This window comes from Artibeus jamaicensis, unplaced genomic scaffold, assembly GCF_021234435.1.
Source record: "Artibeus jamaicensis isolate MK-2021 breed Jamaican fruit bat unplaced genomic scaffold, CSHL_Jam_final contig_456, whole genome shotgun sequence".
NCBI classification, from domain to species: domain Eukaryota; kingdom Metazoa; phylum Chordata; class Mammalia; order Chiroptera; family Phyllostomidae; genus Artibeus; species Artibeus jamaicensis.
Genome location: NW_026521839.1, coordinates 3,389,716 through 3,407,315, shown reverse-complemented (window position 1 = coordinate 3,407,315; position 17,600 = coordinate 3,389,716). Strand labels below are relative to the sequence as shown.

General features: G+C 41.2%; 1 protein-coding gene across 7 annotated transcripts in view; it reads left to right on the top strand.

Moving 5' to 3' along the window:
- Positions 1-17,600, top strand: part of ARHGAP26 (Rho GTPase activating protein 26) — a 416,835-nt gene that overhangs the window by 127,868 nt on the left and 271,367 nt on the right. For all 7 annotated transcript variants that reach the window (XM_053666461.1, XM_037141721.2, XM_053666462.1 and 4 more), the window contains exons 8-10: positions 1-130; positions 5,463-5,563; positions 10,908-11,002. In XM_053666461.1, the coding sequence (XP_053522436.1) occupies positions 1-130; positions 5,463-5,563; positions 10,908-11,002 (326 nt within the window). The remainder of the gene's footprint in view (positions 131-5,462; positions 5,564-10,907; positions 11,003-17,600) is intronic.

Here is a 17,600-nt window from a genome sequence, read left to right as displayed (position 1 = left end):
ACAAGAAATCGCTTTGAAGGCACCAGGTCAGAAGTGGAATCACTGATGAAAAAGATGAAAGAGAATCCCCTTGAGCACAAGACCATCAGTCCCTACACCATGGAAGGGTACCTCTACGTTCAGGAGAAACGTGAGTGCCTGTGATGACCAGCAGCTGGGGGTGTACTCCAGCCTTTTGCCCAGAGGGTCAAGGGTGTGTCCAGCGGTGCCTGGCCAGGTTTGGGTGAATGAGAGTACTTTCATAGTTAGTTTCCTAAGGGAAAGGTGGTGTCCACAAGGTTTGACTACCTCCTAGGGACACGCTCTGTTTTCTTTATACCGGGGAATTCCCCTGGGAACCTGGACCGTACCGAGGCTTCTGTGGTGGTTCTTTTCTCCCTTGTGTCACTTGACTCTTGAGGTGCCTGCCCTTGGTTTAGCTTTAGACACTATACCCTTGGCATAGAGGCCTGGGAAAGACCTTGCCTGGTAGACCTAATTGTGTATCAGCAATCTTATCCTTTGGTGGACTGAATATTTAGTTATTTTGTTTTCATTTGAGATGGTTCCTGCAAGGCCCAAGCAATCATGACTTATGGCCTTTCCCTCTTCTCCTCAACTCCTGTCATCCCAACATTTAAATTTTGTGAAAAGTAGAAAACTCATTCCCATAGCCAGGAAGAAGGTTCATCATTGCTTTACTGGTGTGATGTCAAGGAAAGAAATGTCAGATGCTGATGACACGGCATTTCCAGTGATGAGTCTCAAGTTTGTGTGCTAGGCCTGGGGAAGCTTTATGATTGATGGGTTCTGTTAGGGTTGCACTTCTAGGCTTAATTCATGCATGTAGTGCTGGGGAGAAAGGAAAGCAATTTTTTTCTTTAATGAATAGCCTCTCTCCTAGTCTACTCCTGCTTTCTTGACTGGACATATTACTTCTCCCAGATTTTTGTTGGTTTTGTGCTTTTATGTTCGTCTGTTGATTTTGGGTTAGACAAATGTCTTTCTTCTTGAAAGCTTCCTGGTGGAGAATTAGAACACTTGGTTTCAGTGATTATTTTATTTGGTGATTACTAAGAATTTGCATGGGCTTAAAATTGTTCCCTGGTGACAATGAGGGCAGTTGCGGGGGTGGAGGTTGGGGCATTGGTTGTGACAAGAGCTTTGTGTCCCTTATTCTTAGACGGAAGAACTTGTTGGGGTTTACTTAGAGGGGGAGGAAACGAGCTACTTCAGTTCTGATATAAAGTGATGCCCAGTGAGAAGATCCACCCCTAAGAGTTTAAGGTGAACTTGAAAATACGAATTCTTAGGGCTATAAAAATACAATTCAGTGTCTACTTATAAAACTTAATTAATTTATGTATTTTCTTTCTTTAAAAAAGTTTTCTTTATTTATTTTAGAGAGGAAAGGAAAGAAAAAGAGAGGGAGAGAAGCATCAGTGTATGGTTGCCTCTTGTCTATCCCCTACTGGGGACCTTGCCTGCAGCTCAAGCCTGTGCCCTGACTGGGAATTGAACCAGCGACCCTTTGGTTCAGAGGCTGGCACTCAATCCACTGAGCCACACCACCCAGGGCTAATATTTAATTTATTAATATTATTCATTTACATATGTGAAATCACTATTTCTGTTTTGTACTCTCACATTACATTATACAATTTTATTCAAACATTTCCTGTGCTCTTTCAACATTAATGTCCTTTTTAAAGTATATTTTATTGATTATGCTATTAATCTCCCCTTTCTACCCCCATCTGTCCTGCACCCCTAAGCCCTCCAGCCTTCTCCCCTTACCCCTTAGTTACTGTCCATGGGTTGTACATACAAGTTTTTTGGCTTCTCAACATTAGTGTCTTGATTATCCCTGGAACCATGTTTTGATTCACTAACACAATAACCCAGAGCGTATAATTGGGATACAGCATTTTTTCCTCTTTAAATGTTTTTGTAACTTATTATTTAGAAGTAATTTAAAACTTTAAGGAGGTTGAAAGAATACTATAAAGAATAAGCATAGACCTTTACACTGGTGCATGAATTTTTACCATTTTTCCACAATTATACCACTCTCTCTATGGGTGTGTATGCATGCACACATTACAGTCACAGATACCCACATAATTTTAATTTTTTTGGAACCATTTGAGAGCAGGTTCCATATACCATGCCTTTTTGCTTCAGTGTGTATTTTCTAAAATAAGGATATTCTTTTGATAGGATGTAGGAGCCAAGACTAGCCATTCTTATGGATAAGCAGCTTGGGTGAGCCCATAAGTTGGGTGGGGTAGAGCCTCTGTGGATCTCCAAGGTAGGTCACACAGCATTAGCCATGCTGACAGAGTCTCAGATATGGCACCAGCCTACTGGCTCTGTGTGAGGAGGGCTCAGTAAAGGGACTATGGCCTCTGCTCGCCCCAATGCCAGACACTTCAGTCTCTCCCTGTATGCCACTGGTGCCCTTCAAGCTGCCTACCCAGTGCTGGATTTCAGAGGAAGTGAGTCTGAGTAGGTGAGTCTGTGGTGTGGGTTCCCCAAGAGGAACTCCTCAGGGCTCTAGCAGCCTCCTTCACTGACTCAGTCCCTGCTGGTTTTTGCAGCCAGAAAGTTGTGGGGACTTATCTTCCTGGCACTGGAATCTTGGGCTGGGGAGCTTGGTGTGGGTCTGGGACTTCTTGCTCATGAAATATTTCTCCTGAATTTTTATCCACGTGGGTGTGGGGCCAGTCCTTGCTGCATCTCTGCCCCTCCCACAAGTCTGGATGGATATGGTTCCTTCAGTTCCGTAGTTGTCAGACTTCTATTCAGCTTGATTTCTAATGTTCCAGAGTGACAGTCATTCTATATTTTAGTTAAAATTTTGATGTGGTCGTGTGAAGAGGCAGCTGTGTCTGCCTGCATCGCCATCATTACTGGAAGCCAGGATATTCTTTTATGTACCCATAGTTACCATATCAAGGAAATTTAACACTGATAAAATATTTAATATAAATGACATTGGTTTCCAACTTTATCAATTGTCCTGATAGAGCATTTTGTTTTCCTCCAGTTCAGGATCTTGCACTGTGTTTAGTTGTTACGACTTTAGTGTCCTTTATCTAGAACACGTCCTCAGCTTTTCTTTGTCTTTTATGACACTGATGTTTTTGAAGAATCTAGGCCAATTCTTGTATATAATATTCTTGAGTGTGGGTTCATCTAATGGTTCCTCAATATTAGATTCAGGTTATGCATCCCTGGTCATATCTGACTCAAGTGACATTGTGCTCTCCTCTGTGTAACACATCTGGAGGCACAGGATGGCCATCTGCCCCTCAATGGTGGTATTAATTTTGATTACCCAGTCAAGGTACTGTCTGGTTTCTTCCCTGTACACTCACTATTTTTTCCATGTAACTAATTAGCAGTCTGTTGGGAGATACTTTAAGACCATGTAAATACCCTTTTCCCCCATAAACTCAGCATCCATTGAAAATCCTGCCTGAACTGATCTTTATTATGATGGTTGTGAAGTGGTGATTTCTCAGCTCTATCACTCCCTCCACATTTATCAGTTGCCATTTAGTGTACTGTAAGTGACTTCCCTTTGTCTCCCTACCCTCTCTCTATAATCTACCCACCCATCCACCCACCCACCCATCCATCCACTCATCCATCCACCCATCCATCTACCCATCCATCCATCCATCCATCCATCTACCCACCCATCCATCCACCCATCCATCCACCCATCCATCCACCCATCCATCCACCCATCCATCTACCCACCCATCCATCCACCCATCCATCCACCCATCCATCTACCCATCCATCCATCCATCCATCCATCTACCCACCCATCCATCCATCCATCCATCCACCCACCCACCCATCCATCCATCTACCCACCCACCCACCCACCCATCTATCCATCCACCCACCCATCCATCCATCCATCCATCCATCCATCCATCCATCCACCCACCCACCCATCCATCCACCCACCCACCCATCTATCTACCCACCCACCCACCCACCCATCCACCCACCCACCCACCCACCCATCCATCCACCCACCCACCCATCCATCCACCCACCCACTCATCCATCCATCCATCCATCCACCCACCCACCTATTCATCCATCTACTTTTCTATTGTCAGTATGGACTTAGAGATTCCCATTTTATTCATAGGCTAAATTCATTACTATTCCTATTTGTGTTTGTTGTTTGTTTGTTTAAATCTCATGTGAGGTTGTGTTCATCAATGAGAGAGAGATCAATGAGCGAGAGAAACATCGATTGATTGCATCCCATACGTGCTTCAACTGGGGATCGAACCCACAGCCTTTTGGTGTATATGGGGGTGTTCCAAACAACTGAGCCACTTGGCCAGGGAGTGTCCCTATTTGTTTCGATTGCTCAAATTGTCCAAAATACAAGCACTTTTGGAATCTTTGTGTTGTGCTATTACTGGATTTATTTTTCTTCTTGAAGCCACAAAATATACATTAGAGTGGTTGGTATTTTAATTTGTCCCTGATGTTCTAATGTAGACACCCTCTGTATTGCCTTTTAAATTTACTAAAGTAATATCCAACACTTGGAGTGGGCAGTCATATCTTGAAAAATAATAATTAAATGTCTGCTAAATCTCTATTCAGATTGTCATTATTATTTTTTTTTTTACCATTTTTGCTATGTGACTCCTTTATGCATCTAAGACTAGTGTTGACTGAGTTTCTTACAGGCTAATAATGCCAAAGTTGCCTTCTTCCTCTAATAGGACTTAGTGCTTTGTTGTTCAAAATAGAGTAATTGGCCAAGCACTGGGTAAAGTCAGACACTTAGTCAGACATTGACGATAAGGCATTTCCCTCTTTCCTGAGGGGTAATTTTGAGGGACAGGCTCCTTAGATTACATTTGGGTATTTACAGTTACTTGCATTCTGTATCTCTGGTGTCTCCGAGTTTTCCTTGTCTGCTTCTCAGATCTTATTAAGTTCTGCTAAAGTGAAAACGAGGAGCTTGGAAGTAGGTCAGAGTCCCTGTGTGCCTGTGCACAGTCGCAGAGCAGCTGTGTGGGAGGCATGAAGTCATCGCAGCAGATGGGACTGGTGACGAGCACTTTGAGGAGCTTTCTGTGTTCTTTCCTCAGTCATCTTCCTCCTGTCAGGGGGAGACAGGAAACTTCAAATAGAGATTGATAATGGGAAAGTGAATTAATTTCTCCAGGGAATGTCTACTTTCCTTACATTTTAAGACCAACTGGATGTAGTGGTTAGTGGGAAACAGTCTTCCTTGGTCCCTGGGGAAAGCCCTGGGTAGGTTCCATTTCCAGCCTGTGGGATCATATTTCCGCCTGTTCTAGTCTAGCTGGTGGGAGAATATATTACCCTTAGAAACAAGTGAAGGGTAAATGAGCATTGTGGGCTACAGTTGTGTGTCTTTCCGGCATGTAGTGGACATATATTGATGTTTTACAGGAAATGTTACTTTGCAGGTCACTTTGGAACTTCTTGGGTGAAGCACTACTGTACATATGAGCGGGATTCCAAACAAATCACCATGGTACCATTTGACCAAAAGTCAGGAGGAAAGGGGGTAAGTTAATTTTTTTAATTTCATGCTTGATTTTTTTGGTTAACAAATAGTAATTATAATGCATGTGTAAAGTAACGCCTCCAGTGTTTCACTCTAATTTTCTTAAATTTTATGCAATAGTTTCAGGAGGCATAGTACCCTAAAGAGTAACCGTAACAAGGTGACTATTCTTAGCTCTAAGTTATACTAGAAATTACAACTAAGAAAGATTCCTGTGTTTCACATATATGCAGCATTAAGTGTATCAAATGCGTTTGGATGCTAGAAAATCGTGGACAACCTCATCCTGCAAAACTGATTCACATCATTCTCACTTGATGCCCACAGGGCTGCCAGTTGGCACTTCAGATGTTCCAGTTATCTATTGCTTTGTAACTGATCACTCCCAAACTTAGCAACTTTTAAAACAATAAAATCATTTTATCATTTCTCACAGTTTCTGTGGGTCAGGAATTTGGCGAGCTTTTGGGTGGGTGGTTTGGGCTCAGGTTTTCGTGCAGCTCCAATCAGATGGTGGCTGTTGCTGGAACAGTGAGGTCTGAAGCAGCTCAAGGCTGGTGAGGATAGCTTTCTCCCTTTCCCTGATTTCCTTCTCTCTCCTTCTCTTCCCTCTTTCTCTGTGGTTTCAGGGCCCGTTTGGTCTCTGTAATGTGGGCTAGTTTGGGCTTCCTTGCAGCATGGCGGTCGCTCATAGCTCAATGCTTTAAGAGTAAATATTCCATTAACGAAAGCAGAGACTGCATTACTTTTTAATGACCTGCCTACCCTCAGAAGTCATATTACCTTACTTTTGTCCTGTTTGTGGAAACAGTCACAAAATCCCACCCAGTTTCAGTGGGAGAGGATGCAGATCCTGCTTCTCAGTGGGAGGAGTTGCAAAGTCACACTGTATGAAGTGTGTGTAGGATGGAAGATATTTGTGTGGCTGTCTTTGGAAGAGTCAGGCTGCACCAGGCTCTGTGGGTTACTGGTGTTGTGCTTCAAGGGTTTTCCTTTCTTCTGGGTGCACTTGTAACCAAACCAAACCAAATAAAACAAAACCAAAAAGCCCCCAAAACATATGCAGGTTCAGCTGCCTGCCCCAATAAAAGCCAAACTCATGAGGCAGTATTGGTGCAAAAGGAAAGACGTTTTATTCAGGTGCTTCTTGACCTGGGAGAATGGTGGACTTCTGTCTCAAAGATCATCTCCTCTTCCTGCTTAAGCCTAAGGTTCTTATAGAAATAGGGAGGGGAGGGCTTTTTTTCTATCTAGTCATCTTCCTAGCTTTTGGCACATTGGGATCCCATCCATTCATCTTTCTAGGTTTTGGTGCATTTGGGTCCTGTCCAATTTATCTTTCTAGGTTTGGCAGATTTGGGCCCTATCCATTCATTTTTCTAGCTTTGGACAGTGTAAGAACTTCCCTTTGCCGCCAACTTGGCCAACGTGGGAGACTCCCTGGCAGTCGGACTGTCTACGGTAACATACTGCATGCATTTCCTTTTTAGGTGATCTGTCTTTTTTCTCTGGCTGATGTTAACACCTTCTTTTCTTCTCTTCCTTCACCTCCTCCATCTACTTTTTTTTTTCTTCTTCATTTCATTTTGATGGTCCTATGAGTTTGAGGATTGGTGTCTTTCAGTAACTTTAGATAATTCGCACTGATTATCACTTTGAATTTTTTCCCCTCTCCATTATTTCTGTTATCTTCTTCTGGAGATATTTAAATATTTTCAGTGAAAATATTTATATTTTTCACTTCTTTGGATCTCTGGACTCCATTCTGATGTCTCTGGTTCTATCTTTAGTTAAGTAATTTTTTAGCTCTGTCTGATCTGTTAATAAACCAGTTCTTCATCAGTATACCAACTCTGATTGCCTCTGGTGCATTTTTATGTAACATATTGGGTTTGCACATGTGTGGGCATTACATTGGAGAGGCTCAGAGCACTGGCTTTGAAATTAGACTGCCTGGGTCAGTAATGTGAGATGCTGTTATCGTTACTTTTAGCTCTTCCACCATGCTGCCCCCTTGCTCTCTACTGCTTCCAATTTTTTTTCCTGGCCTTCTTTTTCTTAGGTTACAATGTAGGAGTTTACCAGTATCTTTATTCCTTCCCTGTATTAAAGCAAAAAAAAAATCCAAAGCTCTTTTGTGACTTGTCAGGGGTGGGGATTGACATATAAGTTATCTCAAGAAAACAGACATGTGAAAATATCAAAACACAGAGAAATCACTGAGTTAGAAAGAATATTTTTTTAAAAAGCTATGTGAGTAGGTATGCCCTGGTATTCATAAATGGAAATAGAGTTAGGCCTGCCTTTCTAGGGCTGAGTCATAGTGCTTTTCCAAATCTTTGTCCTTCTAGAATTCAGCTTCAACAAGTCACTCCCTCACATAGTCTTTATTTTGGGGCTTTTTTATCTTGTGCTTTCCTAACCCTTTAATGAAGAGCTCTCTGTACTTTCTCCACTTCTCATCACACTTGGAAGTGAAGGGCAGAGACCGGTCATGGTGGATGTTTGGGACTTTCCAGACTTCAGTGAGATAGGAGTGAACACTTCATTGAGTTGTTAAGAAATTTATATGAATTCGTGTATGTAAACTTCTCGAGATAGAGCTGGACACATAATGAGCACCATCTTAGGAGCTTGATATTATAATAATTTTCCTGATAATAATCTCTTGTGTTTATGTCACATCTTATGCATTTCTAAGTCTTTTATTGTCCTATATTATCCTGTAAGATCTAGTGTTCCTCATTAACAAAAGAGAAAATTTAGGTTCAGGGAGAGAAAATGATTTCTAAGGCCATAGAACTAATGAGTGATAGAGTTAGTACTCGAACCCTGATTCTGGGGTCTGCAGTTCCTGATTCTGTGGCCTATAACAATAATAATTATAACTATTTATATATTTATTAATATATTGCTACATGTATTATAAGTTAATATATATTTTTATATTAATAATAATAAATAACATGTAAATAAGTGGCCTTCAAGGTATGGCTCTGTTTTCCTAGCTTTACGGTGGAAGGAATATGAAGACTGGCTGTCTAGAGGTGATAGCTTTTGAATTTATCCAGGAAGATCATGTGACATCTTTGTGTACATGTTTGTATAAAGCTTTCCAAGGAGCTGGAGGTAGACTTAACAGATTATAGAGTGTTTTCTCCTAACATGGTTTTGCTTCACCCTTTCTCTCTCTTCACTGTCCCTTTCATTTGGGTTCTGTCCTTTCAAAGTACACACTTTCTGTGAGCTTCGGGCCACATATGGGCAGATGTGCTCCATCCTTTTGCATCTGGTGAAAGAGACTTCCCTGTCTCCCACAGTCTGAGATGAGGCACCTCTCTGCAGGAGATCTGGAGCAGCCCAAAGCTGACCCTGTCCCTTACCTTGACTGGAACCTTTCCTCATTTTCCCGCTGCTCTCAGGGCACAGAGCACAATCTGCGTGATCCTGTTACACTTGATTCCTCAAATCCTTGCTCATTCCACTTTCTCTCTGGCTCAGGAATTCTAGCCACAACAGCTTCCCTTCAGTTCCTTTAGGCACCCAAGGAACCTGATCACAGGACCTTTCTGCCTGCTTGTCTCCATCCCCACTGCTATTCTTTTGGTCTTATTTGATGAATCCTTCAAGCTGCAGCCCCAGAGAGCCTTTGCTGACCTTCCTGACCAGGTCAAATTCCCTTCATTTAAGCTTTTGTGACACAACCTGCCTTTTTTCCCTATAGTAGTTGGCACAGTAGTAGCTTTTCGTTTATTTAAGTGATTATTTTCTGTGTCCCCCATTTTTTAAGCATCAGTAGTTCAACAAATCATCTTTATAGATTTTTATCTTGATATAATATGGTTGTTCTTGGAACAGAATTTTCTTTTTTTTCTTACATTCGACAATATTTATAGGTTCCCTGTTCCCTCTCATTCACCAGGGACTTCTCCCCATAAACTTTCAGAGTAGGAATTGGTCCTTGGTCATTCAGTCTGAGATATAGTTAGACATCCACATGGTCAGAATCCCATGTGTTTGAGCATTTATACTCAGACATTTACACAGTGTAGAAGGAGCAGTTCTCAATCTCAGAACTTCATCTGAGCTATTCAGTAAAAAACAATAGATGTAAGGCCTGTGAATATAAACTGTCTCTTCCTAGGTCTTCTGTGTTTTGTGTGTTATTTTGATATTATTGCCTGGTTAGTTTTACCATAAGCCCTCACATTTATTATTTCAATAAACTAGGCATGTTTGCTCATTTCCCCCTCTAGCTCAGAAAAATAAAATATTGGAGAGGCAGGGGAAACAGGAACCTTAGCAAATTCCTCTGTGACAGAAAGAGAAGAAATTAGTACTATACAGTAAAACTGTTGCATCTCATTCGTACAATGGAAACGACTCAGCAACAAGAGGAAATAAATTCCTGATTTGCACAATGATATGAGTGAATTGCAAAAGAATCATGCTGAGAAAAAAATCAGATGTGAAAGGGTATTCTGTTTCTATAAAATTATAAAATATGCAAACTTACCTGTAATGACATAAAGCAGATTCAGTGTTTGCTGGGTGGAGGGACAGATTACAAAGGGGCAGCAGGATATTGTGGAGGTGATGGAAATGTTCACAAGCTTGATTGTGGTTATGATTTCATGCATGTATACAGTTGTCAAAACTCAAAAATTGTACTTTTACGCATGTGCAGTGTATTACACATTAGATATACATCAGTATATGTGTTAAAACATTTGTTAAGTACTTCCTTCGTTCCAGGGCCTTTTTATACTATGGGGACATGAATAAGCCAAAACAGACACAGTTCCTTTCCTCAGGGAGTTCAAAATTTAGTGAGGAGAGACACATTATTTGAATCATTGTTCATATCTGTGGAAAATATCAGCTGTGATCTGTGCCCTGAGGGAGGGAGGGAGAGGTACTTGGTGCTGTGTGAACATGTGTGAAGGTATTTGACCTGGTCCAGGAAGACTTTCCTGAGAAGTGATGACTGAACTGAGGTCTGAGAGCCTCTGAATTAGGAGGAAACCACAAGGTTGTCTTGTTTCAACTCATATCAAACTTACAAATTAAATCTATTTTAAAAAATATCAACAAGAGTTCAATGTAGTGTAGGTTGATGCTGGACCATCATGATCTACCAGTACTAACCACACTTGGCTCCAAGTAGAACATGGTTGACAAATTTTAGCTTTTTTATAGGGTTTATGATGAACCTTTTACCTCCTGTGGTCATGAACACTCAGGTTTGAGCAGAGGAAGTGATCACGCCTGTTCATGTGGCATGTTTGTCCTGGAGAGGAGCCCTATTCTGGCTCCGTCTCAATAGTCTGTGTGTTTCTAACAGGGAGAAGACGAGTTGGTCACCCTCAAATCCTGCACACGACGGAAAACAGATTCTATTGAGAAGAGGTTTTGCTTTGACGTAGAAGCAGTAGACAGGTGAGTAGCTATCACAGTTTTTCCAGGAACAAATATTACTCACTTTGGATTTCTTGTTTTCCACTCAGCCAAAACTTTCAGGTCCCTCCCTGCTTTTCGTTCCCCACCCCTCTGCTAAAATGCAGTTGGGAATAGACCTCAGGCCTATTGCTGATTTGTTAAGGATCAGTCTAGCCTCCCCACTCCTTTAGGTTCAGCACTGAGGTACTGGTTGGTTGGTTTTATTTTAGTGCGAAGGCTTCCTGTCTCAGGAATTTGTGTTATATCTCAGGAAGTTGAATGGATATTTAAATAAAACTGACTATTGAGCATGACTGTATGAGCCATTTGAGATTTTTTACTTTAAAAAGCATTTAATTTTTAAAAGCTTATATACTGATTCCAAAGGAATTGTGTAAAGGGGAGGGTAGAAGACGTCCTCCTCAATTAAAAAAGAAAGTTTTTAGTTACAGCATTTCACCTGCTACTGTGTGTGTGCACGCGTGTAGGGAAAAATAGCGACCCACTTGTGAAATCACAGTCTTTGGAGAGAGAGCTCTGTGTTGTAGTCCTCAAGATTTATAGAGTCTCGTTAAGTTGTACCATTTCATGCTGTTAAGCTAGTTTGACAACATTCCAATTCTTAGAGACACTTTACTTGGCAACAGGTTAATTCTTTCAATGAAAGCCACGTGTTCAGCTTATTTGAGCTGTCTGCTCAAGATCAGCAGTGCTAGCATGAAGATCCTTAAATCCCAGCATGATTCGCACATAATGCCACTTATTTTCTCCCCTTTATTAAACAAAAATGCCACACCATGTTGTTAAGTCAGTACTTCTACCCTCCCTGGGATGTTTACTTGTGGCCACTTTGCCCCAGCTCTAGAGGATCCAGAAATTGAGTGCCATCTGGGTGTGTTCCTCTGTGTGTAGGCAGGTATGGAATGCCTTCTTTTGCCATGATGTCTGTTTGCACTGGAGCTGCTGGAGGCTGCTGGAGCTCCCATGCAGAGAGCATGTCCATTTGGCCTAAGTCAGAAGTTCGTGGAAGATGGTGGCATTGGTGAACATGGCTCGCCTCTTTGCACAGCCATGTCAGAATTACAACTACAATATGGAACAACTATCATTCAGAACCATCAGAAATCGAGTTGAAGTAGAAGTCTGATAACTATAGAATTAAAGAAACCACATCCATTCATCCAGACTGGTTTAGAGGCATGGAGGCATGGAACAGGCTGGTCCCACACCCATGTGTGGTGGATAAAACTTTTAGAGGGATGTCTCCAGAGTGAGGAGTCCCAGCCCCACACCAGGCCTCCCAGCCCAGGGTTCCAGTGCCAGGAAGATAAATCTGCATAAATTTTGGCTGTGAAAACAAGCAGGGGAATCAGTGGAAGAAACTTCTGGAGTCCCAAGCAGTTCTCCTTAAAGAACCCACACACAGGCTTACTCAGACTCACTCCCTGTGAGTTCCAAACACTGGGGTAGCAGCTTGAAAGATGCCAGTGGCACACAGGGAGGAACTAAAGTGTCTGGCATCAAGGCAGAAGCTGGGAGACAGCTCTCTCCCAGACAGAAAGGTGGGAGAAGGCCACTGTCCCTTTTCTGAGCCCTCTCCTGACAGAGCCATAGAGCCAGAAGGTAGGTGCCATATCTGAGACTCCATCAACCTGGCTAACACTGTTGGCTCTGTCCTGGAGATCCCTTGATACCCTGTTGCCTCCCAACTTATGGGCCCACCAAAATTTTAAATTATGACTTTTCCATACGAAGGGCTGGTCTTGGCCCATGCTTCACAACTTCCTAAATTATATCAAACAAACAACAGCTGGCCTCAGTAAGCCTCCAGTCCCCATACCTCTTGCTTAGTGGCCCCAGACCCAGCACTAGCAGCAGTCAGCCTAGATTCACAGCTTGGCTTTGCCTGGGAATCTCCCAAACCAGCACAAGTAGCAGCCATCTCAGACTGCTTTACAGCTCAGGTAGGGTGGCCCTGGGCAGAACACAGGTGGGGGCTGACCTTGGTCTGCGACATCCAGGAAACCCCAGAGACTGCACGCCCAGTGGACAGCTATGGACCATGTTGGAGCACCACCACTCTGCCCCTGTCAGCTGAACCTCCACAGAGGCAGAGGTTAGTGGTAATTGGTCCCAGCTAATCCTTGCAGCTAACTGGCCTGGGTAAATCTTTTCCATTGACCTGCCAATAGCAACCAAGGCTCAACTACAAGAGAAGGGTGTACTCAGCACACAAGAAGGGTGCACATAGAGTACCCAGCTTGGGTGATAGGGGAGTCTGTGCCACTGGACCCTACAGGACATTATTACATTAGGCCATGCTGCTAAGACAGGGAGTCATAGCCACTCTACCTAATACATAGAAACAAATACAGGGAGGCTGCCAAAATGAGGACACAAAGGAACACAGCCCAAATAAAAGAATAGATTAAAACTCTAGAAAAAGAACTAAATGAAATGGGAACAAGCAATCAGATGCAAAGTTCAAAACACTGGTTATAAGGATGTTCAGGAATTTAGTGAAGACCTCAACAGCATAAAAAAGACCTACTCAGAAATGAAGGATACACTAATTGAATTAAAGAACAGTGTACAGGAAACCACAGTAGAGTAGATTAAGCTGAGAATCAAATCAATGATTTGGAACATAAAGAAGCAAAAAAAACCCAACCAAAAAAAACCCAACCAATAAGAACAGTAATAAAAAAAATCTGAAAAAATGAGGGTAGTTTAAGCAGCCTCTAGGACAACTTCAAGAGGTCCAACATTCTCATCATAGGGGTGTCAGAAGAAGTAGAGAAAAAACAAGAAATTGGAAATCTATTTGGAAAAAATAATGAAAGAAAACTTCCCTAATTTGGTGAAGGAAATAGACATGTAAGTCCAGGAAGTATACAGGGTCCCAAACAACATGGATGCAGAGAGGCCCACTCCCAGACACATCATAATGAAAATGCCAAAGATTAAAGGTAAAGAGAGAATCTTAAAAGTAGTTAGTTACTTACAGGGGCATTCCCATAAGACTGTCAGCTGATTTCTCCAAAGAAACTTTGCAGGCTAGGAAGGATTGGCAAGAAATACTCAAAGTTATGAAAAGCAGGGACCTACAGCCAAGATTGCTGTACTCAGCAAAACTATCATTTAGAATCTAAGGGCAGATAAAGAGCTTCCCAGACAATTAAAAACCAGAGGAATTCATTATTATATGAAATATTAAAGGGACTTAAGAAAAAGATCAAAACTATGAATAATTAAATGTGAAATACAAACTAAACAAGAACAGAGATAGAATCATGGATACAGAGAGAGCATTTTGATGGTTGGGGGGGGTGAGGGGAACTGGGTGGAAAGGTGAGGAGATTAAGAAGTACAAATAGGTAGTTACAGAATAGTCATGGGGATATAAAGTACAGTATAGGAGATGGAGTAGCCAAAGAACTTATATGCATGACCCATGGACATGAACAATGGTATGGGGATTGCCTGAGGGAGTGAGCGTGTTTGGTGGAGGGGGGCAAAGGGAGAAATATTGGGACAGTTGTAATAGCATAATCAAAGTATAATTTAAAAAAGAAGTGCATGGAAACTAACTGTGTCTCTTTAGCAGTTTAGTTATTACAACTTTGGCTCTGTAGTGAGGCAACCTGAATCTAAATTTTGGCTTTGCTTAGTAGCCATGTGACTTTGGGCAAGTTACTTAATCTTGGGGCCTTGATATCCTTATCTGGAAAATGAAGATAGTTACAGTACATAGTTCCCAGAATAGTAAGGATTCCAGAAGAAAATGTGTATACAAGTACTTGGCAGAGTGGCAAGTAATGAATTCTCAACAAGTATTAGCTGTTATTACTTATTGTAATTAGCTCACTCCGCATGTTTATCAGACTTGATATTTCATAAGACTAGACTCCAGATACAAAGAAATAAATATAATTTGTAAAGAAAAGAAAATACCCCAGTCTTTCACTGTGTTTCGAACGTGAGGGGGGAAGGCAATGGAGGAGGGGTGTGTGAAGGGGTATGTTGAATTGGGGTAGCCAGTGGGTATTATAAAAAGTAGCTTCCAATTAAAATTGCTTATTCTTTATTTTAAATCTTAAATCAGGATGGGTTAAACTCTTATAGATGTCTTATTTTTTCATTCTAAGCATAAAATTTAAAGGAATTTATATTGTTGGCTGAAAGAGGTTAAGAAAATGTGTTTGTTTGGAAGTGGAGCCAGTTCAATGCTGGTCAAACATGTAGTTCCTAGAGATGATCGTTAGTTCACATGGCTGTTTGGTTGAGGACGTGCCTTGCATTGCAGCTCTCTGTTAGACAGGGATGCATCCAGAAACAATTGTTTTCTGTTTTCTCCTTCAGATGTTTACCCAGAAGTTAGAGAGTCGCTTTTTAGGCAGTTAAAACTCCCCATGGTTCTTCCATCTCATTTCTGCCCTTGTTGACACTTCCCCCTTCACTGTGCCCATAAAACCTTGGCATGTCCCAGTTATAAGCTGAGAACAAATGTGTCACATTCAAAATATTTGGTGGGTTTGGGAAGTTGATTCCCTCTAAGTTGCTTCTCTTCTTCCTTTGGCACGAAATGAGGGGTTTCAGGCATGGTACAGAATGAAGCTGCTAAATCTCCTGTTAATAATCAGGAAGTGTGTAGACACTATATCTTGCCATATATAATGCACACTTTTTTTGCTTGAATTTTTGAGGGAAAAATAAGGATGCACGTTATACAAGGGTATAATGAGTACGTACCATGAGTATAATAATGGGTATAACAATCCCATGTATAATACACACAAGAATGTGGGTGTTCATTATATGTGGCAAAATATGTCAGTTCTGCTGTACTACTTGTCTTTTTTTTTATTTTCAACACAGTTTGGTGTTTTGACATCTTAACTTTTCTGACTAGGTAGAGACTGCCACTTCCAGTCTCTGCTATCTGTTAGCCACTTCTAATAGATAGCAAAGGAAAGGGCATTGGAAAGTTTGTATTTTATAGTGGTTAATTGAATAAATACTAGATTTATCATTTTTTGGTGAAAGTGTCTTTTCTCTTGGAGAGAGTTCAGTGTAAAATTCCTGAGTGAAAAAGTTACTTCATCTCTTGGGGGGATAACTTTGTAAATTATATAATTGTCTAACCCCGATGCTATACAACTGAAACTAATATAAAATAATATTGAATGTCAACTGTAATTGAAAAGTAAAAATTTAAAAAATGGACTTCATTTACAAACAGCCTGTGAATTAGTGGTAGTGGTATGTGCATTGCTTATATTTGTCAGTGTCTGTCTTCAGTCACTTTAAATGATTAACTCCACCTTGCAGCATCTTAGGGAAATTAGTGAGCACATGTAGGAAAAATATTTGTTTAAACTAAATAATCATGGTGGTAGTCATCTCCCAACATCCTTGGATTTGTTTATTTTTTATGGAATTTTTCACAGATGTAAGTGACATATGGTTGTTTTCTGCCAAATGTTTTCCTGGAGGGAGCCACTAAACCATATGGAAAATAATGGAAACAAAAGGCTTCTTTTTGATGCACCACAGTAGCCTCTTGAGGGGCAGTGTTAATACTTGGGGAAGGGAAATGATGAGAATGCTTTATTTTTTCCAGGACTGGCTGCCTCCCATAGAAGTCCGTACATGGAAGATATTATGAGGAGTAGTATAAATACCCTGTCCCTAGTGTTGGCATGCTCCAGAGGTGGCTGCAAAGGACAATTTACTGGAGATGACAAGGATAGTTGGTGCTAGGGGTGTAATGGGGACCAAGACAAGCATAGTTCTTGCCTTCACAGAACTTACCTTTGAGTCTAGAATGCACACACACACATTCATGCAATTAAAGGCTTTACCATAAAGGTAGAGCATGTTGAGTGTTCCAGCAAACGTGGAGGAGTAGAATGCTGTGGGGGAAATGGAACATATAGGGGACTTTAGCCTTTCATTCTTACAAAGAATGATGTCATGGATGGAACACCCTGAGTTCATTTTCTCTTTTCTTTTCTCTCTTCCTCATTTATTTAGCATAACTGTGTGCCAGAGACTGCACTGATAGGAGAGATAATAAAGTTTAATGAAGCACTGTGAATCTATTGGACTCTCTTTCTTAAAAATCATCATCTGATTTTTCTTTCAAACCAAATCTGAATTCCTCCTTTTGCAAGCTTTCTACCAATACCTAGAGTGAGACAGCTTTCCCCTGGACCGGTCCCAGTGAGGGATGTCACCCGACTATCACCTCTATCCTTGTCTTCCTGCCATGTCCTGTGTATTTGCACAGTATATGAGCTTTTCTTTGTGTTGGTTGGCTGGTTGTTTAATTAGGCATGTTTTGTATACCTCTGCTCATTTCTAAATATCTGTCTCAGGTAATTAGCTCCCAGAGGCAGCATAACATCGTGTTATACAGCTTTTAATACAGTACTGAAGGCATATGGCTGTTCAATTTCTTTTTGAAGTGAAATTTTTGAGTTACATTATTTTTCCTTTGGGGATTTTGGTGAACTATTATGAAAGAGATTATAGGAGCTTAATCATGTTAGTTGCTTTTTAAACTAAGACTTCAAGTATATGTATGATCTGTGTG